The sequence below is a fragment of the Furipterus horrens genome, unplaced genomic scaffold (assembly GCF_987537825.1).
Source record: "Furipterus horrens unplaced genomic scaffold, mFurHor1.1.pri manual_scaffold_17, whole genome shotgun sequence".
In the NCBI taxonomy this organism is placed as follows: domain Eukaryota; kingdom Metazoa; phylum Chordata; class Mammalia; order Chiroptera; family Furipteridae; genus Furipterus; species Furipterus horrens.
The window spans coordinates 77354783-77378852 of record NW_028327187.1 but is presented as its reverse complement, the minus strand read 5'-3'; the positions used below and the strand labels follow the sequence as shown (position 1 = coordinate 77378852).

At 40.7% G+C, this 24070-nt stretch overlaps 1 protein-coding gene and 1 pseudogene across 3 annotated transcripts; one reads left to right on the top strand and one right to left on the bottom strand.

Moving 5' to 3' along the window:
- Nucleotides 1-18419: 18419 nt before the first annotated feature.
- LOC149991322 (spindlin-2) lies at nucleotides 18420-20357 on the bottom strand. Of its 3 annotated transcripts, none has more exons than XM_090263991.1 (2): nucleotides 19701-20357; nucleotides 18420-19384 (listed from the first exon to the last, which is right to left on the bottom strand). In XM_090263991.1, the coding sequence occupies exons 1-2, from the start codon at nucleotides 19841-19843 to the stop codon at nucleotides 18586-18588; spliced, it is 942 nt and encodes a 313-aa protein (XP_090120117.1). In that variant the 5' UTR covers nucleotides 19844-20357; the 3' UTR covers nucleotides 18420-18585. The 3 variants fall into 3 exon arrangements, with proteins under 3 accessions (XP_090120117.1, XP_090120118.1, XP_090120119.1); XM_090263992.1 differs by having other exon boundaries at nucleotides 20048-20357; XM_090263993.1 differs by having other exon boundaries at nucleotides 20095-20357.
- Nucleotides 20358-23380: 3023 nt separating this feature from the next.
- On the top strand, nucleotides 23381-24066 carry LOC149991321 (SIN3-HDAC complex-associated factor pseudogene; annotated as a pseudogene).
- The last annotated feature ends 4 nt before the right edge of the window (nucleotides 24067-24070 follow it).

Below are 24070 nucleotides of genomic sequence, written 5' to 3'. Positions count from 1 at the left end.
AGGAGACTAATGAACAACAAAACAAATGAACAAAATTGAACAAGGAACAGAGTAACAGTTATCAGGGGGTGGGGGGAGGGAGAGAAGGGGGAATAGTAGGGGAAGAGTTTAGTAAAGGTACTAGTATAAATAACCCATGCACATGGACAACGGGGTTGGCATTGACAGTGGGAGAAGGAGTGGGTTGGGTGTTGGGGAGCAATGGGGGAAAAAGTGGGACAACTGTAATAGAAAAGCAATAAAAATAAAAATTTAAAAATATTTGTATTAGTATGAATTTATATATATTTAGTTTATTCTATGAGTTATAATCCAATACCATCATTATCCATTTTTTCATTGTAATGGGGAGAATTGTGTTCTACAAAGATATATTTAAGTTCTAACTCCCAGAACCAGTGAACATGACCTTATTTGAAAATGAGGTCTTTGCAGATGCAATCTAATTAAGATGAGGTCATAGTGGATTAGGGTTAGCTCTAAAGCAATGGCTGGTACTCATAAAAAGAAGGAAATCTAAACAAAGATATAAGAGACACAGGGAAGAACACCATGTGAAAACCAAAGCAGTGATGCATCTCCAAAGATTGCTAGTAACCACCAGGAGCTGAGGGGCATGGAACAGGTTTTTCCTTCAGAGCCTCCAGAAGGAACTAACCCTGCTGAATAAGTTATTGTTGTTTTAGGATACTATCTCAATAGTAATTGATTATAGCAGACCTAGTAAACTAATAAATATACTATTTTTTCCAACAGTAGCCATTGATATCTCCTTAAGGTTGACTCCTGTGTCACTTGTGCATGCCCTCCTTACATTTTTTCAGCATTTTCATACTTTCTGGCATCACATGATGTTTTAGGCTTAATTTTTACTTTTCATGCTGCAATCTATGAAACCACTTCTCCAGGAAGACTTCTTTTCTTTTATTGGAAAATGGTATTTAAATACTCAGATCTGGTTGCTAAGTGTTCTCATTGATACTGGGGTTTCACTGTCTCCAGGCCCACTCAGTAGACAGAGCTAGGGAATATATGTATATCCACGCATATACTTTGTTATATTTTTATCTATATCTATCTGCTTGTAGAGATCAGGCTGACAGCTCTCAGAGAGGGGCTGTGGGTGGAGGGATTGAGTAAGAAAAGAAACAAAGAAATAACTCATGAACACAGACAACAGTGTGCTGACTGTGGGGTGGGGTGAGGGGTTTAGGTGGAGGTGGAAGAGGGTATGGAGGGATAAATGATGAAGGAAAAACATTTTTAAAGAAAAAATAAAATGCAATGATATGTTTAAAAAATATGAATTTTTACTGATACCTTCAATTCCAATCCAATACCATAAATTTCATCTTAGTTATATATCTTTCCATAGTGTATATAACCTGTTTTTGAACAATGAGAACCTAGGTCTTATTACCTACAATGTAGTACTACTTGTTTAATTCCAATATATGCATAAAGTTATTTCAGAAAAAAAGATTTACTAACTCAAGTACAATTCTTTTCTTTGACCTTATCAAAATAATGCTTTCAGAATTTAACTTAAATTTCTTTCTTTCTTTTTTAATGCTTTATTGATTATGCTGTTACAGTTGTCCCAATTTCTTTTCCCTTTGCTCCCCTCCACCCAGTGACCCTCTTCCCTCCAGTTGTCCTCCCCCTTAGTCCATGCCCATTGGTTGTGCATATAGTTCTTCTCAACATCTGCCTGTCTACTCCATTCCTTCCTACTATGCTTCTTAATTCCTGCACCATCACCCTCCCCTTTCCTCCTCCCCCCTCTCCACTGACCTCCCCCCAATATGTTCCCCATACCTATAATTCTTTTACACTCTCGTTGCCTACTTAGTTTGCTTTTGTTTCGATTCCTTCGCTTCTGCTGTTGTTTGTTGTGATACAGTTTTCATTTTAATGTTCATAGTTTTGATCCTCCTTCTTCTAAACAAGTCCCTTTAACCTCTCATATAACAGTGGTTTGGATCTAATGAACTCCTTCACTTTTACTTTATCGTGGAAGCACTTTCTCTTCCCTTCTATTCTGAATAACAGCTTCGCAGGATAGAGTAATCGTGGCTGTAGGTTTTTGCTTTTCATATTACTTAGAATATTTCTTGGCAGTCCCTTCTTGCCTGCAGAGTCTCCTTTGAGAAATCAGCTGATAGTCTTATTGGGAACCTTTTCTACATAATTCTCTTCTCTCTTGCGGCTTTTAAGACTCTCTCTTTAGCCTTAATTTTTGACATTTTGACTATAACGTGTCTTGGTGTGGTTCTCCCTGGGTCCAGTTTTTTTGGAACTCTCTGTGCTTCCTGAACCTGTAATTCCATTTCTTTCCCCAAGATAGGGAAGTTCTGCTTCATTATTTTTTCACATAATTTTTCAATTTCTACTTTTTCTTCTTCACCTTCTGGCAACCCTATGATTCAGATGTTGGCCTTCTTATAGCTGTCCCATAGGTTTCTGAGCCTCTCCTCATTTACCTCACTTTTTGTTTACTCTTTCTGCACTGGTTGACTGTTCCTTCCCTATGTTCCAATTTGTTGATTTGACCCCTGGTTTTCCTTCCTCGCCACTCATTTTGTATGTTTTCATTCATTTCTGCTGGACTAGCCCTCATTCCTTCCCCATCTTAAGATCCGCTGTTAAGTCTATAAGCTGTCTTATAACTATACCTCTGAACTGAGCCTCAGAAAGATTATCTATCTGCTGGTCTGATAGATCATGTGTTTGCTGTCTGGTCAGCTGCGTGATTGGGATCTCTATCATGATCCCCGCCATCCTGACAGGTTTGTTTACCTTTGCTTCCTGGGCAGGGCTGTCACACCTCCTACACTATAGGGGGTGGAGCCTCGTGCATTCATCACCACTGCACAACCCTTCTCACTACACTGTGGCACTTTGTGTTGGGGCAGGAGTCGAAGATAGATTCCTACCATTCACTCTCTGCTGAGATACCAGGAGCCTCCTCCTCCATCCCCATGCCCTCTAGCCCTCACAGTCTGAGGCAATGGGGGTCTGCCTTCCCTGGTGTTGGAATCGTGAGCTGAGGGATTTGGTCTGCAGGCAGGGTTACTCCCCAGGTGCTTCTGGCCTCCCCTTAAATATGGGTGTCTGTGCTTACCGCCATACCACCACTCTTTGTTGCAGCTGCTGCCGCCAGCACAGTTTGACCTCTCCACCCTGGCTTTGCCCCTCCTACCCGTCCGGATGAGCACCATTTGTTTATAACTTCATATGCTGGACTTCCATGTAGCTTTATTTTCTGGAACTTCTGGTTATTTCTGGTTTTGCGGTAGTTGTAGTCCTTCTTAGTTGTGGAGGGAGACGGAGCGTGTCAGTCTAGGCTTCCATCTTGGCTGGAAGTCAGATTTTCTTTTTATCTTACTCTTTTTAGTGTCGTTATGTTACTCATTTGTAATACAATTAGCTTCATTTGTTACTCTTTATAATCTAGCTTCAGCTGTGCTCCTCACATCCTGGTGCTTTATATTGTTTTGAGCTATGAGCTATGTGAGGCATTGTAATAATTCTAAGTATCAGGGTTATAGAGAAAGGTTCACACTTAGAAGTGACACCCCCTCCCCATTCCTATTGTCCTATTTACATTCCTCGTCTTTCAGACCCTTTTAAAACCCATTGAGAGACCTAAAATGGCAGAGGAGTAAGTGGAAGCTACACTAACATCCTCCCAGGACCAATCTGTAATTACAACTAGATTGTAGAGAAATTTTCCTGAATAACCAACTGACCACTAGCTGGAGAGATGTCTTATAACCAAGGACAGACAGAAGAAACAATTCACCACAATGTGACTGGTAGAGAGTGTGGAGGAGGCATGAGAGAGTGGGCTGGGCTCCCACAGGTGACAGCTGAAGTTCCAGGGAATATTTCAGCAGCTGGGGGGGCGTTCCCCCTGAGAAGGGTGGGGTCTAAGCTCTAAGCTGGGCTCCCTAGCCTAGAGCACCAGAGCTGGGAAAGGAAACCAGATAATATCCAGCTGTGAAAAGCAACTGGGGTTCTGTACACTAGAGAGAGATGGCTGGAGATGCAGGGTGCCTCTTAAAGGGCCAACACACCCTGGGCTCTGGTAGAGAGGGCAGAGTGGAGTTGATATGCTTGAGGAGAGTCTGGGGCTGGTAGCGCTGGGGAAAGAACTGAAGGAACTGCTGCCAGGATCCCTGTGTTGAGTCATTCTTCATACTGTAGGAGCCACCATTCTCAGGCAGAGCACTCCTCTCCAAGTGGCATCAGCCTGAGAGTAAGCAATATCCCTGCCCACAGGATTTACTCTTCCCCACCCTGTGAGCTTCAGTTGGGCTGCTGAGTACAGCTGGAGATTGTTATCTCAGCGATTAAGTTTAATAACTAAGGCAGATCTCTGGGAACTCCAAGACTTTGACCTCTCCCAGGCCCGGTGCTTGTAAAAGCCGGCTTTGGTGTGCTGCATGGTTCTTTCTGCACACATACAGGCACAGAAGATTGAGCCACACACTGTGGATCACTGAGAGCTCCAAACAGGTTGCCCAGGGCCAGTCACAAACAGTGTCTGACAAAGGATTGCATGAGTCTCTGCAGATCTATCTAATATATAGAAACAAATAAAAAGAAGAAGCAAACAAAATGGAAAGACAAAGAAACAGACCCCAGATGAAAGAACAAGAAAATTCTCCAGAAGAAGAACTGGATGAAATGGAGGCAAGCAATTTATCACACAGGGAGAGTAATGATTATAAGGGTTCTCAACAGCGTGAAAATAACACACAGAAACCGTAAAAAAAAGGGACCAGTCAGAAAGAAAGAATGCAATATTTGAAATAAATAATATACTGGAAAAAATAAATAGTAGGTTAGATGAAACAAAGGACCGAATCAGTGATTTGGGAAGACAAGGTAGAAAAACACACCCAAGCACAGTGGCAAAAAGAAAAAAGAATTTTAAAAAATCAGGAGAGCTTATGGAACATTTCGGACAACATGAAGTCCAACAGCATCTGCACCGTGGGAATACCAGAAGGAGAACAGAGGGAGCAAGGGATTGATAACCTATTTGAAGAAAAAAAGCGAAAACTTCCCTAATCTCGTGAAGGAAAAAAGACACAAGTCCAGGAAGCTCAGAGAAACCCAAACAGGTTGGATCCAAAAAGGCCTATACCAAGACACTTCATAATTAAAACAGCAAGTCTAAAAACAAGGAGAGAATCCTAAAAGCGACAAGAGAAAAGCAGGTAGTTACATACAAGGGAGTGTTACAGAACCCCTGGGCTGCTCCAGTTGAAAACAAACCCACGGGCTCTTTAGTTAGGGGCCCGATTGCCCGCCGCCAAAATTATAACTCTCAATACCAGAGTTTGGTGAAAAGAAAAAAGAATTGTTTATTTAACAGTTATATAGATTTAGTTACTTGCGGATTTCTGTTATTAAGTCTTATGCTCTTTAAAACACCCACAAACACATATCCTTGCCTCCCCCCCCTTCCAAACCAGGCTAGTTTTAGGGAAGTCACAGAAACCGTTTCCCTACTTTCCAAACACAGTTCAGTTTTACCAGCAGCTGCCAATCATTCAATCTGATTGGGGAGGTCCTTTCTGTGCTGTGGTGCCCTCCAGCTCTCAATGCAGGATCGCCTGGATTCTCAGCCTCCTTGCAAACTGCCTTCTTCCTGCAAACCGCGTGGATCTTCTCTCCTTCTCAGAACTGCATGGCGAGAGCCTCTTAAAGCAGCCTGGAGACTCCTTCTCCAAGCCACATGGAGCAGGCCCCTTCACCAAGCCACGTGGAGGGAGCACACGAGAGAGCAAGAGAGCGAGAGCGAGCGCGAGCGTGAGCGCGCGAGTGAGAGTCAGAGAGCGAGAGTCTCAGAGTAAGAGCACGAGCGAGAGCCAGAGAGAGTCCCAGAGTGCCAGAGCGAGAGCCAGAGCGCCAGTGAGAGCCAGAGCCCAAATGAGAGCTTGAGAGAGTCTGAGCTAAAATGTCTGCAGCTGCTTATATATCCCTAACTGCGTCATCTGACGCAGTGGGCGTTGCAAACAGTTCTGACCATTCACAGAACCTTACGTAGGCTCTGTGTGCTTTCTCCATACTGTCCCCTGGTTCAAGACTCCTCCCATCTGCCTGAGGCTTTGGATGCATTAAAGCCATTTGCATAAGAAAGACACTAGCCACCAGCCTCAGGCATGTGGAAGCATTTGAAAAGCTGCTTACTTCTCCCCATCCCCCAGCAGCAAACTCTGGGGATTTTTGGACTCCCCTGTTTCTGTAACAGGAGCACCAATTAGACTGTCATGGGATTTCTCAACAGAAATATTTCAGGCCAGAAGAGAGTAGCATGATATATTCAAAGTGATGAAAAGCAAGGATTTACAAGCAAGGCTACTTTACCCAGCAAGGCTATGATTTAAAACTGAAGGAGAAATAAGGGTCTTCCCAGAAAAAAATAAAGCTAAAGGAGTTTGTTAACACCAAACCAGAAGTGAAACAAACATAAAAGGTCTTGCTCCAAGAAGTAAAAGAGAAAGAAGGAAAACAGAGGAAAAGAATCTAACAATAAAATGGCACTAAATACAGCCTTGGCCGTGTGGCTCAGTAGATTGAGCACCTGCCCGCAAACCAAAGGGTCACTGGTTTGATTCCCAGTCAGGGCACATGCCTGGCTTGTGGGGTGGGCCCTTGGTTGGGAGCACATGAAAGGCAACCACACATTAATGTCTCTCTTCCTGTCTCCCTTTTTTCCCCTCTCTCTAAAAATAAATAAACAAAATCTTTTACAAATGGTAAGAAAATGGCACTAAATACATATCTATCAATGATCACCTTAAATGTAAATGCCTTAAATCTCCAATCAAAAGATATAGGGTAGCTGAATGGATAAGAAAACAAGACCCATATATATGCTGCTTGCTTCCATGATACCCACCTCAGATTGAAAAATACAGAGTAAAAGTAAAGGGATGGGAAAAGACATTTCATGCAAATGGAAAGAAAAAAAAGCTGGGGTAGCAATCCTTTTATCTGACAAAGTGGAATTGAAAATGAAGGCTATAGTAAGAGACAAAGAAGGACACTACATGATGGACCAGGGAACAACTCAAAAAGAGGATATAACTCTAGTAAATATTTGTGCACCCAACATAAGAGCACCTAAATATGTAAAGCAAATCTGGATTGACATAAAGGGAAAGACTTACAGAAATACTGTCATAGTCAAGGATTTTAACACCCCGTTGAGGTCAACGGATAGATCTTCCAGACAGAAAACGAAGAAGACAGTAGCCTTAATGACACACTAGATCAAATGGATTTAATTAAAATCTTCAGAGCATTTCACCCCAAAGCAGCAGAATATATATACTTTTCAAGCACACATGGAACATTTTCTAGGATAGACCACGTGTTGGAACACAAAACAAGCCTCAATACTTTAAGGAGATTGAACTCATATCAAGCATCATCTCTGATCACAATGCTATGAAACTGGAAATCAATCACAAGAAGAAATTGAAAAACATACAGAGACATGGAAGCTAAATAACATGTTATTAAACAAGGAATGGGTCAACAAGAAGATCAGGGAAGAAACCAAAAGATACCTTGAAACAAATGAAAATGAGAACACAACAATCCAAAATCTGTGGGACACAGGTAAAGCAATCTTAGAGGGAAATTCATAGCATTAGAGGCCCCTCTCAGAAAACAAGAAAAGGTTCAGATAAGCAATCTAACTTTACACTTAAAGGAACTTGAAAAAGAACAGCAAATAAAGCCCAAAATGAGTAGAAGGAAGGAAATAATCAAGACCAGAGCAGAAATAAATGAAATAGATACAAAAGATACAAAAGATCAATGAATCCAAGAGCTGGTACTTTAAAAAGATAAACAACATTGACAAACCTTTAACCATACTCATCAAGAAAAAAGAGAAGACCCAAATAAAATCAGAAATGAAAGAGGAGAAATAACAACTGACACCAAAGAAATACAAAGGATTGTAAGAAAATATCATAAAAAACTACATGCTAACAAACTGGACAACCTGGACAAAATGGATAAACTCCTAGAAACATACAATCTTCCAAAAATCAGCCAGAAATAATCCAAAAACCTGAATAGACCAATTACAACTAGTGAAATAGAAGCAGTAATCAAGAAACTCCCAGAAAACAAAAGTCCTGGACTGGATGGCTCCACAGGTGAATTCTACCAAACACGCAAAGAAATAACACCTATCCTTCTCAGATTATTCCAAAAAATTCAAGAGGAAGGAAAGATCCCAAGATCATTTTATGAGGCCAGCATTATTCTAATTCCAAAACCAGATAAAGACATTACAAAAAAAGAAAACCATAGGGAAATATTCCTGATGAACATAGGTGCTAAAATTCTCAGCAAATATTAGCAAACCAAACATAGCAATGTCTCAAAACAATCATACACCATGATCAAGTGGGATTTATTCCAGGAATGCAAGGTTGGTGCAACATTCACAGATCAATAAATGTGATTCAATACATAACCAAAATGAAGGATAAAATCCACATGATCACATCAATAGATGAAAAAAAAAAGCATATGATAAAATCCAGCACCCATTTATGATCAAAACTCTCAGCAAAGTGGGAATAGAAGGAACATACCTAAACATAATACAGGCCATATATCACAAACCCACTGCCAGCATAATATTCATGGGCAAAAACTACAAGCGTTCCCCTTAAGATCAGGAACAAGACAGGGATGTCCGCTTTCACCTTTCTTACTCCACATACTATTGGAAGTCCTAGTCACAGCAAACAGACAAGAAGAAATAAAAGGCATCCAGATTGAAAAGGAAGAAGTAAAACTATCTTTACTTGCAGATGACATGATACTGTATATAAAGTACTCCAAAAATTCCACCAAGAAACTACTAGAACTGATAAATGAAATCAACAAAGTAGCAGGATACAAAATTAATATCCAGAAGTCAGTTGCATTTTTTTATATACCAACAACTAAAAGAAAGGGAAATCAAGAAAACAATCCTATTCATAATTGCTTCAAAAAGAATAAAATACATAGGAATAAACCTAACCAAGATATAAAAGACCTGTAGTCAGGAAATTGTAAGACCCTGAAGAAAGAAATTGAAGAAGATACAAATAAGTGGAAGCACATCCTGCGTTCACGGATGGGAAGAATTAACATCACTAAAATGTCCATACTACCCAAAGCAATCGATAGATTCAACAGAATTCCTATCAAAATTCCAATGATTTATTTCACAGAACTAGAACAAATATTTCAAAATTTATATGGAACCACAGAAGGCCCCGCATAGCAACAGTATCATCAGAATGAAGAACAAAGTTGGAATCATACTACCTAATATCAAACTATACTATTAGGCCATAGTAATAAAACCAGAATGGTACTGGCATAAACACAAACACATAGATCAATGGAACAGAATAGAGTCCAGAAATAAAGCCACACTTTTATAGTCAATTGTATTTGACAGTGTAAGCAAAGATATTTTATTCAATATATGGTGTTGGGAAAATTGGACAGATATGTGCAGAAAAATCAAACTAGACCATTTTCTTACACCACACACAAGAATAAACTCAAAGGATTAAAGACTTAAGTATTAGACCCAGAACCATAAAAATCCTAGAAGAAAACATAGGCAGGAAAATCTCAGACACTGCTCATAGCAATATTTTATCAGATATATCTCCCCAGAGAAGGGAAACAAAAGAAAAATAAACAAATGGGACTACACAAACTAAAATGTTCTTGTGTGGCAAAGGAAACCATCAACAAAATAAAAAGACAGCCCACAGAATGGGAGAACATATTTGCCAATACATCTAATGAGGGGTTAATATAAAAAAATTTATAAAGAACTTAAGAAATTCAACATCAAAAAACCCTAAACAACCCAATTAAAAAATGGGAAAAACCTGAATAGACACTTCTCTAAAGAGGACATACAGATGACCAATAGACATATGAAAAAATGCCCAATGTCACTAATCATCATAGAAATGCAAATTAAAACCACAATGAGATATCATCTCACACCTGTCAGAATGGCCATCATCAATAAATCAACAAACAAGTGCTGGCAAGGATGTGAAGAAAGGGGAACCCTTTTGTACTATTGGTGGGACTGCAGATTGGTGCAGCCACCGTGGAAAGCAGTGTGGAGATACCTCAAAAAATAAAAAATGGATCTGCCTTTTGACCCAGTGATCCCATTTCTGAGAATATATCTGAAGAAACCCAAAACACTAATTCAAAAGAACATAAGCACCCTATGTTCATGGCAGCGTTACTTACAATCATCAAGATATGGAAGCAGCCCATTTGATGAGTGGATAATACCACTATGGCACATTTACACAATGGAATACTCATCAGTCATAAAAGAAAACTTTACTCTTTGTGACAGTATGGATGGACCTGGAGAACATTATGCTAAGTGAAATAATCTAGTCAGAGAAAGAAAAATACCATATGATTTCACTCATATATGGAATCTAATGAACAAACTGAACTAGCAAGCAAAATAGCAACGGACTCATAGATTGAGAGCAAGATGACAGCAAAGCATGGGGGATAAGGTGGGTAGAGGGATTGAGCAAAAAGGAAAAAGGGCTCATGGACATGGACAACAGTGTGGTGATTGCAGGAGGGAGGCGGGTATAAGGGAAATAAATGGTAATGGAAGATATACAGTAAAATTTTTCAAAACAATAAAACCCACTGAATGAAGGGGGTCAAGCTCTCTAGTTTGTGTTTTATGCTATCTGTATTCACTTTGCACATATGAACACGTGCCTGAATATTGTTATATTCATTTCTTACACAAGTTATAGCATATTACAGATGCTTGTCTGCACATTATTTTTGCTTTTCAGTATACTGGAAATCACTCTTTATCACTTCTTAGAGATCTTCCTCTCTCACTTCCTTCTTTCCTTCTGCCTTTCTTCTTCCCTCTTTTCCTTTCTTCCTCCCATTTTCTCTTTTATAGCTTCATACTCCATTGTATGAATGATTATAGTTCATTCAACCACTCTCCTATGCATGGGCATTTAGGTAGTTTCCAATATTTTGAGATTTTTTTAAATATAGCAATGACTCATCTTGTTCATATGTTTTCTTTTATTAGGAGATATATATTTAAATAGATTCCTAAAAATGTGATTATTCAGTTAAAGGTCAAGTTTACATGTATTTTTGTTAGGTGTTGCTAATTTCTGCTCCAGAATTGTTATTCCAGTTTATATTTCCATTGGCTGTGTATGAGAGTGTATTTTCTTCACAACCTCAGTAAGAGTGTGCTTTCATTGTAATTTTTAGTTTTGCCACTATGACAGTTGAGAAATGCCATCTCAGTTGTTTCAAATTTCATTTCTCTATTTGGCAAGGCAAGGGTACAGGGAGTTGGGAGAATGGAGCTAGTGCATCTTCCTAGGCTGATGCTGTATGGAGGGGAACGCTCAACCCGGGAAGATGGCATCTATAGGTGGTGGTGGAGAGGCACTCAGCACAGGGACACAGACAGCTGTCCCTCTGCAAGAGCCCAGGGCCAGTGCATGTTAAGGAGGTTTTGTGTGTTGGCCTTTTAAGAGGGTGCCTAGTAAAGAAAAATTTCTTTGTGATGAACTCGCACATATCACTCTATATGTATATTAGATATTAAGTAAAATGGCTACAATCAAGTAGCTACAATTATCCCCTGCCCTCCCTGCCAAAAGTCAGCACTTGGATTTCTAGCAGTCTCTAATCTCACTCTGACAAAGTCCCTGCTGATTTTCACAGTCAGCTGTTACATGGACTTCTCTTCCTGGTGCTGGTGCTCCAGGCTGGGGATCCAGGTATAGGGTTGAGACCCCTTGCTCCTGAGGACCTCTGCTGCTTACATATCCCTCCAGATTCTCAGCTGCCACATGTGGATGTGGGGGCAGCATTTTTTGCATCTACACTCTTCCTACCAGTCTTCAGTTGATTACTCAGGTTGATTGTTCTACAATTTACCTGTAATGCCGATTCGGTCCTAGAAGGTAAGTGTAACTGCCACCTACTCTGCTGCCATCTTGGATTCTCTACATATTCTTTATAAGTGCAATCATATGTGTCCTTTCACTTAGCACAATTTTTCTCATAGTTTATGTTGTAACATGTATCAGAACTTCATTTCCTTTTCTAATAGTCCACTGTGTATATATAGTATATGTCTTAGTCCGTTCAGCTGCTATAAAAAAAAACACCATAAGGCATGTGTCTTATAATAGTGGAAATTTATTTCTCACAATCTGGAGGCTGTATGTCTGAGATCAGGGTGCCAGCATGGGTTGATTCTGGTGAGGTCCCTTTCCTAGGTTATTTTTCATTTCTATGTTTTATGTTTTTAGTATGTTTACACCCACATAAAATATATTGTTTTGAGTATTTAAAATTTTTTATTTACCTTTAGAGAGAGGGGAAGGGAGGGAGAAAGAGAGAGAAATATTGATTGGTTGCCTTTCGGATTGGCTTGCAACCCAGACATATGCCCTGACTGGGAACTGAACCAGTGACCTTTGAAGAATGATGCCCAACCCACTGAGCCACACTAGTCAGGGCTGTCTGAATATTTTTAAAAATTATTAACATTAGCTCTTTGCACCCAGGCAGAGATTGCTTCCTTTTGCTAGACTCCAGTTGGCTAGTTATCAGTTCCAGAGGCTTGTTGCTCAAAGAGGTCATTAAAACTGTGGGATCCCAAAGGTAGAGAGCATAACACAGGTTGCCGGACAATTTCCATAAGATAATGTTGGTTGGGTGCCTACTCAAAAGATTCTGTTTTGTGGGTATCTGACATAAGGGCCAAATAGAATACCCATGTAATCACAAAGAGTTTATAATATCCAAAGAATCCAGTTAGGTGCTGGGGCTCCTTTTTTGTGGTAGGGGGGAATGAAGAGATAATTTTGATTTGACTGCCTGAAGGACTGAGTATTGTAAACCTGCCTACATAGTACTGAGAAACATTGCTTGGCAAGCAGGCTCCTGAATTGTCTTGGGGATTTTTGCCATTCTTCCTAGATGTGTGATATCACAGCATGGGCTGTTTAAACTGAGACTTCTGATTTATAACCATCAGGACATCATGAAAGTTTTGAAAATGAGAGTGGAGAAGCACTTGCTCTAAACTTAGCCTATCAAATTGTGGCAAGCAGAATTTAGGTAACCCTGAAGTACAAGAAACATATATTTGGAGACCTGTTCACATGAATGCAAAAATATGTGATCCTTAGGTGCCAGTAGTACAGGAAAGGTTTTGTCATTGTGTAAAACACTGTACCATGTACTATTAGTTCTGTTAGTCACATTGTCTGCAAAAACTGAAATCAGAAGAAACTGAACCTTAGACTTTTGCATATGACTATCCTTGAACCTCTCTCCACTGTGCTTCCTCTTTAAGTATTTAATCTAAGCTGTAATTTTCTTTTTTTTTCCCTCTTGGGTTTCTATATACTCAGGACAGGTCAGGTAGGCTAGTGTTAAGAGTGATTTATGTGTCCCACCAACACTTCTCTACATGTGGCTGCATCTTACCCAGCACTTAGAGGCAGGAAAAATTCAAGCATCTATTTCTAATATATATTCAGATTTAGAGGTAACACTGAGAGTGTACAGAATTGACCCAAAAGTTTCTACTTCAAGGTCATATTGGCTTCCTTTCTGCACTGTAAACTAAGTCCAAACCCATTAGCTCATTTCTGATACCATTTCCTTTATCAGGTCTGAGAAGAGTAGTAACTTGAAGACCCATATGTTACAGTGCCATATAAGTTTGAGTCTCTCCCTTCGCCAAAATTCCCCAGCATATTCAGACAGCTGCATATCACTTTTGATCATCATTAGGAACAGGGAGCCCTCATCTCTCAGCCTATAACCACTTCTCCAATTTCTCCTCATTAAAAGAGGCAGGACAATTTATGACATAGTTGGTATGTACATTCACTGCCAATTATAAATTACCCTCAAATTCCATTAATTGGCTGATGAGGTCCTCCTCCCTATTACAGAAAACCACATCTCTTATTAGCATTTTATCCTCACTGCTAAAAGTATCAAGAACTGTGAAGATTATAAAATTTTACCCTATTTTTGAGTTAACAAGGTAGCCTGTTGCAGTTTCTTGGGTGCCAGCAGAAGACAGGAGACTTCTGGGTCAGGGACAAAGGGTAGTTTATTATTCATGGTAATAGCAACAGCATGCATATCAGAATTTTTCCCAGGAAGCCTGAATGCCATTTCTCACAGGGTGATGGAAAATGATCATATGACAACCATATTACAAGAAAGGGAACCTCAGCTTGGGAAGCTCAAACTCTAATAAGGGGTAAGCACCCCTTCCCTTTGCTCTTAAAGGAGACATTATCTAATTATACTGGAATAAACAATCATTCCCTTTGCTCCAGAGTGAATCACTATCTTCCAGACTCTAAGCAAGCCTGCTCTTTACTTCAGAGAGATACTATCTGGTATACTATCTCTGCCAGATCTGCTTGCTATTTAAGCACCTCTAACATGTTAGCTTAAAAGAAAAATAGTCTTTCTTCTAAGATGTACAGAAACATAGCACACAAATGCAGAATTGCCTTCCAACAATATATGAGTGGCATTGCTGGTAATATGCCATCTTCAAACTCATGAAATAATGGCAAGTTTCTCTCTGACTTACACTATCACCTACAGTGCATAGGTTCTCCCTCGTTTAACTGGTCAATACGTATTTTCAAGCTTTACATGTGTTGCTGCTCTGATATGTGTGAAATCATTTTATTTTGTTTTTTTACTTACCAATGAGAGTCATATAGTCAACAAATATTTATAAGCCAGATATTCTTCTAAAGACTTGGAATACACTGGGGAGTGTGAAAGAAAAGTAACTTTCAGGGATTATATTCTCATAAAGAAACAGTAAAAATATTAACCAAATTATATGGTGTGTTAGAAGATTATTTATATTACAAATATACAATAAGGTACTGGAAAGTTGATTAAGGTAATGTATGTTTATTGAGCATGTGATCTATTGTGAATTGCCTATTCATGTTTTTTCCCCAAGGTTTCTATGGACTGCTTGTTTTTTCTCATTGAATATATTTTTTATTTATTTCATCATTTTAAGTATTGAAGTTTGTAGCCTAATTTCATTTTACTCCATTATGTATATGATGATTCTGAAATTAGGGGTTTGCATATTTTCTTATATTCAAATTTATCAAACTTTTCCTCCAATACCTGTGTATTGTTTGCCTTTAAATAAAATCTTCCCTGTTTCCACAAATAAATATAAACATTCTCTTTCAATTGGTTCTACAAATTTTATAAATGTTACTTTCCAAATTTAGGTATTAACTATTTTTCCACTTGCAGTTTATTTGTGTAAAGTGTGACGAAGGGAGCTTAAGTTTATTTTTGCCCTAAGGAAAAATTCAGCACCACACAAAATATTTTTTTCATTCATCTGAAATGTCACTTCAATTTGATTCTACTTTCCTATATGCAAATCTCTTTCTAAGTCCCTCCTTTGTTTCACTGATATATCTGACCTTGCTTTTTCAAATCTTGGCACTCCATACAAACTACTTTCCAGAGTTTATAATTATACGATTAAAATGACAAGTCATGTCACACCTCTGCTGAAAATACTGGCTCCCCATCACACTTAGTGTAAATACCAAATTCATTCTAGTACCTCCCAGGCGTAAGAGCTATATGCTTCTCCCTGATCCCCATCACCTCTCTAAACTCACTTCCTAATCTTCTCCACTTTATACGCAGCTTCAACCAGACTGGTATCCCCAGTGTTTCATGTCCTGGGGGTTCAACACTTGCTGTTCCTCTACCTGGAATGCTCCTTCCCTAAACAGGCACAAGTCCAGTTCGCTCACTGCATTTAGGTCTTTACTCAAAAGCCTTGTTCTCAGTAAGGCTCTCCCTGACCTTCCTTATATATCCAATTTCAGACTCCTGCCTGGAATTTACCTTCCTCATTCCTTGCTTTCCTTTCTCCCTTCTTAATACAGATCACTTTCAAAATACTTTATATTTGCTTACTGTATTTTGGCTACTGCCTGGAACACTAAAATGAAAGTTCCATAAGGCTAAGATTATTTTATTTATTACCATACCATAACTGCCTGTGCCTAGAATACTGCCTGGCACAGAGCTTACCTGTAGTAACTATTGGCGGGATGCAGATAAACCAAATAAAAAAAATTGTGGTCAAAGTAAGCCAAAAAAAGGGGTATGCAGTTTTCCCTTGGTCTCATCCCAAAGCTATACATGCAAATGGTGCCAGGTGATGATTAGGCATTTTATTAGAGTGAAACAGGTCAGCTAGGGACTTGGCCAACTTGAGAAAGCATTCTGAGTCTATAATGGGCTGAGCCCTTACTCATACCTGTCTGTCTGCTTGTAAAATCCTTCTTGGGCCCTAATTGTTAGTTTACCATTTATGGGTTTTTTTCATGTGGACCAGAAATAAAGAATTTTTCTAATATGAAACCTCCCAAATGTCTAAGTAGCTAAGTTAAACATAGAAAGCAATAAAAACATGAAAATCAAACAAAACAAAACAGCTGGCTGAAACTGGCCCATGGGTGGCCTGCAGGTGTTTGCCTGACTAAATTGTGTATGAAAAAAACTAACCACTGCTAAGGTGAAGTGAACTTCCTTATGTCATTCTTGAGGCAGAGCTTCAGGTCATGTTGGTTAGAGAATGAAGAGGAATTACCAACTTCTTTCAAGTCTTGGAAGCTCCTTGCCTCCCCCTCCTTCCAGGAGTTAGGGGAACCTGGGCAGTGAGGAGTCATCAGAACTCTTCCAATTTGGGCAGGTGTACTTTTCAGGGAAGTGTGGGGTGGGTAAAGCAGAGGAGGGATTAAGGGGGATTTCCCTAGCAGGATTTGGGAAAGGTAAGGAGGAAAGGAAGAGAAGGACACAGACTCATGTGCTGGGATACCTTATATCTGAAGGACTGTATTAGGGTTAATATACCCTCTCACCACCAACCACCACACCTCTATGTGGCAATACAGTCAAAAGATTACTTACACCAAGCCACAAATCCCAGCCTGACTGCCCCATGCCATCTATTTCACCTGGAAACAACTTCCTTCGATGCTCCCCATGTGTTTGGGGGAGGGGGCAGAGCTGGCCAGGAGGTCCTGTGAAGGGTCAGTAGCCGCCCAATCTGTTAGGATATAGCCAACAAATGGTGCTTCTGGGAGCAGCAGGCCTCAACTTGGTGAAGCACTGGGTGGAGTCACCTCTGGTTTCAGGCAACTCTTGAGAGGAGCATGGACTGTCATGTCCCATTCCCTAGAGGGAAATAGCAGGCTCAATCCTCTGAGCCCCTCCCCCATAGGGAGGCAAGGTACAGTCCAGCAGGTGGAAGAACAGGGAAGGGACTGCTATACCTGAGTCCAGCAAGGGTCACAGGAATTGTTTATACAGCACAGAGTAAAGAACCCCTCAGGTCCAAGATTTACTGCACCTGGGTCCTCTGGGAAACGTGAGGCCAGTCACAGCCCCATGCTTAAGTGCGCGCTGTCATAACGTGTGTTTGGGCTGAGGGTTGGGTGTTCTGCTTTGTAGTTGTGGCAAGAATTCCCTGAAATAAAAGTTTTAGGTATAAACTTGGCTGCTGCTTAACCCCTGAGTCATCCCTGTCAATCCATCTGGTTTCTTTGACAGTGCCACATCTTTAGTGCACAGAGCCAGGGACAGCATTGCAGATACTGTCAGAAGTCCAACCTTTCCCTGCACCTTCCCATCTCTCATGGGCCCCACTGCCCACACCTCTTTTTTCAACTTCTCACTCCCTTGGTCAGTCTTCCTTCTCAGAATTCCTTCCTCAGTGTCCCTGCCGCTTTGGCCCCTCACACATGCATAGATAGACCCTCTCTTTGAGTACCCTTTAGCCTCTCCCCAAATCCCTGACAACTTTATCATAATCCCCCTTGCTCTGGATTTCTTCTAAGCTTCTCTGTGCCCCTCTCTACTCAATTTACTGTTTCCTCTAAGCCCCAAGAACTCCCTCTCCCTCTGTTGTTCTTTACCTCCTTCCAGCTGGATGCCTCCCCTTCCTAAGATATCCCTCCCACAAGGAGACTCCCATTTCTGGACCCTCCCCACCTCTTCCTGATCAGTCTCCTCCCCTTTCCCCTCCCCCCACAGCCCTCGTCTAGTTCCTTCTCCTCCCCCCTCCCTAGACCAGGCCAGCTAAGTCCTATTCCATTTTTAGATGACTGATTATGATACTATCTGGACTTTATTCACAGCCTGAATTCACAGTTGTCCCTTCCTTTCATACCCCATCCACCAAACACACCCAATCTGTTCAACATGATAAAGTCCTTACACACAGCATGTCATGTCCACATACATCTGTATTTTTCAGAACAAATCAACAGTTATGCTGGCAATGATGTTAGTTATCAGGGACTCTAAAGCTTTCTATACATTAAAAAGTTACATTTTTGTATTTCTCCAAATTATACATTTGCCTCCACACATGTGGCCAATTGTACCCTAACATTAGGACTTTTTCACCAAATCGTAGACATAGATATGGAAGTCATCATCAAACTTGATGAAATACACAGAGGGTTTAGCTTTGACTTGGTGAATGACCTTGCCTGTCCTTTTCGATCCATCTTCTTTGGTATATTCCACATGTTTACCTATTAGGCCATCTACAACTCCTTCTGATTCCCTCTCTGCTGGAGGAGACTCACTGGACTCTGGCATGATACGGAGGTCTCCTTCTTTATAATCATCTAGAAGCTGGTACATGTACAAGACAGGATCTTTCTCATAGGTAATATAAAACCAGGCTTTCATGATCGGTGCTTGGGCTAAGACCATCCCTCTCCATTCATCCTTTGAACCATGCTCGCCCTCAAAAACATGTTCCACAGCTTTACCAATTATGGTATTCGCAAGGCGCAAATCTCTGACTCGCGAAAATGGCACCTTATCAGGAAGGATTTTAAGCTTTAAAATCCTTTCATCTTTGTGAAGTTCCAGTCCATAGACACAGTCAATGCCATCATATTTCACCAGATAAAGAGAAGGATTTATAGGCACCTGATCCAGAACGGTTCCTTTCCACTGGGTGACGGGCTCATCGCCTTCCTTCCATCCATGTGAAATTCTGCAGCCCACGATGTTCCTGCGGGGCTGGGGAGAAGGTCTGCCCCTCTGCTTCTTTTGAGAGGATTTTTTCTTCCTCATATTTGCAGATCCGGTGTGGTGATTGACAGCTTCTCTGGTTTCCTGCCCTGCAGCTTCCTTTTTGTGGGGGGTCTTCATACCTGCAGGGGGAGGAATGAGGCTAGGGAGAAACATTTAGTGTATTATAGCATGAATCTTTTCTTTATCTCAAAGTCCCTGGGCACCAGGTACCCTGCTGTCCAAATTATTTAGATATGTCCAACAGGAATGCTGGTTATCAAGATATTATTGGATGTTTGCATGCAGTGCCCTCCCTCCAGGCTCCTTTGGGTGTGATGGAATCTTAGAGGTGGTGGTTGTTTTGATTGAGGCCCCAACAATAGGGATTAGGCTCCTTTGCATAATGCCTGATCCTCTGTTGCAATCCTAGAGTCTCCCACACCAAACACAAACATTCTTCATTTCTTAGACCTCACCCCATCTCTCCCATTTCCAGTAACGTAATCCACATGTCCCTTGCCCATCGCAGTCTGCTCTTCATCCCTCTTGCTTCCCATAATGATGCCTTCCACCTGGTGTTCACCTCTCTCTCCTTCATCTCACTCCAGTTCATTCCCATTTTCCTGCTGGGTGCCCACAACAAACCTATTTCCCTTTCTAGCCACCTATGTATACCATCCAGGGGCTTTTCGGCTCCCCACTCACATCCCCAGTGCCCAAGTCACTCTTCTCACTCTCTCATGTCCCATCCCAACACTGACCCCAACTGTCCTGCCTGACACAAACCAACCGCCATCCTCCAGTTTTCCAGTCCAGTGCCCACCTCCCCGCGTCCGGGGATTGTGGGCCTCACGTGCCCAAATCAGACACCTCGCTCCTGCCTGCGCTGTGAGCCTGTGTGGAACGAGGATTAGCGGGCGCCGAGCAGGGAACTTGCTGAAGCTGCGTGGAGAGGATCCGGAGACAGGGAGCGTGTCTAGGAGGCGGCCAGGCAGGCGAAAAGGATGGTGGCTGTGGCTCCAACACTGTGCTCGCGGGACCTCTCCCTCCTCGTCGGCAGCAGACACCCCTCTGCCACATCGGGATCCCACCGGCCGCTACTGCTGCAGCAGTCTCCTCCCTCCCTCCGTAGCGCAGCTTCCTGCCTGGAGAGAGGCCTCCCCTTCCTGCTAAACAACGTGTGCCCCCCTCCCCCAACTCTCACGCCCACCTCTGCCCTGGACTGAGGAAGAGCTCTTTGACTCCCGGACCGCCCTTTTCCAAAATCCTGAGCAGCCTAGCCCAAAACAACCCCACCCCCCCAACCACCCACTGTCTCTTTCTCCAGTTCAGGGCCCCCAGGCTCCCCACCCCCACTCCACCCCACCCCCACCTCGGAGCCCCTGCCCCATCTGTTTTCCATCTAGGAATTCGCCCTTTCTCTTCCCTGTGCTTTTCTGGGGTTATTTTTTATATTCAGAAACCTGCCTTTCCAGTCAATTAAAGGGATTTGTGGTGGAATGAGAGAAATGCACTAGTAGTTAGTCTGCCATCTTGACCCAATCCCTAGGTAATTTTTACTGTCTGGTCATTCCCAGGCTTTACTTCTTGAGTATATTTTTTTCTTTTTTCTCTTCTTTTTTTTTCTTTTTCACCGATTGATAAAAAGAACTGCGTACACACTGTGAACACTATAAAATTCTAAAAATTCACTTGAAAATAATCTACCCTAAATACACTTATCATTTGCCAGGACTCACAGCAAAATATTAGCACTCATTATTTCCTTTTTCTTTTTTCTAATCTCATAGAAATCTGGGATCATTTTGCAAAATCAATTGTTAAAATTATTTGTAAAATCATTGTTATGATACTTTGAAAATACAGTCTATAGCAATATTAGAAGTACTATTCTCCATTAAAATTAATTTTACCTATTTTTACTGAAGTATTTAAAAGTAGAAATGAAATATTACCAATAAAATTTAATTGTCTATTATCCCGCAACCTTAATCCTATTCCCTTCTTCTCTAATGCTAATATCATTATCCAATTTTTGTGTATTCTAACAATCATACACACACAAAGAAATGAATACTATGCATTGTCTGTCTCATTTATTTTTAAAATTACATTATGAACGATAATTACTCCATACTCAAGGAAAAATAATAATTCTTTTTAAATTGCCTATACCTGACATTTCTGGGATATGACACTGAGTCATTACGACCCAGCTGTATATACTATGCAGCTGATAAGAATATGACATCTCTACACATAACCAAGAATTTAGTTAAACATTTTCTAGAACTTCTTTTTTTAACTATGTAAATTCATTTTTAGGATATTCAAGAAAATATTTTTTCTTAATGATTACATTGTCAAAAACCTGAAATAGAACTCTGATATTTCTCAATCTAACTTGGCTAACCTTTATTTTAAACATTAGTTTTATTACAGGTATATTATTTTTCTGAATCTTGCTTTTATTACTCAATATTTTTTAAAATTTATCTCTGTTATATTTCTAACATTCCTTTTTACCCTCAGACTCTTGCAGGATGTACATTCATGACATTTTGTCATCCATTGAACAATATAGTCAAGCATATATTCTGCTTTTGATGATCATTTTCATTCCTTTCAAATTTCATTTTTGAAAATAATGCTGCAATAACTATCTTCCTGTACTTGTTCCAGAATTTCTACAGTATATATACTAAAAGAAGAAATATTGAGTTCCATGTATAAGCTCTTCAAAGTTCATAAATGGTGCCAAATTGCTACATTTGTTACCGCAGATTCAGTGAGAATAAACCACTCAGAGACAGTGGATAAGGAAAGCAAAAGGTGTATTGCCAGTGGCCAGGCCAAGACTATATCTCTAAAATGGCACCGACCCTGAATGGGGTTTAGGGCAGGGTTTATATAGCAGATTTTCAGGCAGGAAGCAGGGTGGGACAGGATTTGTTGTAATAAGGTTGTGCAACTGTAGGTTGCTAACTGTTCCAGAAACTGGGGCTGCACCTGGTCGGAGCATGACTGTCACAGGACTTTGGGCTGCAGGTCCCAGAAGGCCTGCAAGAGAAAAGTCTCAAAGAGGCAATTACTTAATGCTAGCAGCAGACATTGGCAAATTTTTCAGGCCTTAGGCAATGGGGCCCTTAGGGGATGACTGGAGTTCCTTACAAGGAATGGCTGAAGCCCCTACACATTAATTGGCTGTACCAAATTATAATATACTCAACGTTGTAGGTGTTCCATCTTCTCCATATTCTAGACAACTCTTGATATCATCATCTTTTTGGTGTGTGCCAAAATAGTGAGTGAGGAATGGCAGCTCATTCCTTTAGTTTACGTTTTTCTGTTAGTGAGTTTCAACATATTTTCTTGTTTTTTTCTTCCATTCAGTATTCCTATAGTGTTTCTTTACACATATATCTTTTGAAATCTTAATCTTTTTCTCATTCCCTTATATGTCATTGACTCTAAAGTTATCCAGTTTAATATATTCAATGTAAAAATTTTATTTACACATAAAATACTGGCATATATTCCCTTTAAATTATTAGAACATTACACATAAATACTTACAAGCCTTACCCTGGCTGATATGGCTCAGTGGTTTGAGTGCCGGCCTGCAAATCAAAAAGTTTCAGGTTCGATTCCCAGTCAGGGCATGTGCCTCAGTTGCAGGCCAGGTCTCCACCAGAGGGCGTGCCAGCGGCAACCAAATGATGTATCTCTCACACTTAGATGTTTCTCTCCCTCCCTTTCTATGTCTTTGAATAAATAAATAAATAAAATCTTTTAAAAATTTACAAACCTTTACAACCACAGTTGTTCTCCCCTAATTGTTATTGTTATTATGAATTCATTTTTTTGCCTTATGTATTCATGGAAAATATATTTTGAAAATAATTGAATGTTACATACTATTAATTTTGAGATACGCTTCTCTTTGTGCCAATAAAAAAGAAAATGACGGGAACCTACACCTTCCTGGCCAGCGGTAGCAACTGCAGAATTGCAGGAGACAATCTTTCTACACAAGGCAGTTGAGGAAGAGGGAGCGATTTGGGGAGTAGGGGTGGCCTGGTGTGCACTCCACACCTTGACATCGTTTTTGCACGTGGAACAGCTGTTTTTGGAAGACTATTGTCCAGAAGAAAAGATGTTTGGTTTTCACAAACCAAAGCTGTACGAAGCTATAGAAGGCCACTGTATTTGCAGAGCTAAGTCCTCCAGTTTTCGATTCACTGACAGTAAACACTACGAAAAGGACTTCCAGAGCGGTTCTGGGTTCCATGAGACTCGTTCAGGAGATTCTGTAATGCCTGTGTCCTCCTTATAAAAAGATGGAAGAAATTGCCAGCAGGATCAAAGGAAAACTGGAATCATGTGGTAGATGCAAGGGCAGGACCCAGTCTAAAGACTACGTTGAAACCAGAGAAGTGAAAACTCTATCTGGAAACAGGATAAAAAGCAACCAGATCAGCAAATTGTGGAAGGAATTTAAATGTCACAATTCTGAGGCTCACAGTACAGCCTCAAGTGCCTTCCCAGCTCAATCTTCCTGTTATAGTAACCAGTCAGAGGATGGCTCAGATACAGAGATGGCTTCAGGCTCTTACGGAACGCCAGTTTTTTGTTTGTTTGTTTGTTTGTTTGTTTCTTTTTTAGGTGTCAGATACTGGAAAAGGCAGAAAATATGTCATGGGATTATCTATAAAGGCTGTTTGAGGGACGTCCTCGCTGACACATCTATTCAAGCCTTGCTGCAACAATAAGAAGGCAGCTGCTGAGAAGCTGGAGGATCACGGGCCAGAGCCTCTGCCCATCTCCACTCAGGAGTGGTGACTGA

What these genes read in the sequence shown, in the direction of transcription:
- LOC149991322 (XM_090263991.1), bottom strand. Translation starts at nt 19,843, where the DNA reads ATGGGAATGAACTGGAGTGAGATGAAGGAGAGAGAGGTGAACACCAGG. An exon ending in CTGGAAATGGGAGAGATGGG is followed by an intron (nt 19,385 to 19,700) that starts GTGAGGTCTAAG and finishes GTTTCTCCCTAG; the next exon opens with CCTCATTCCTCCCCCTGCAG.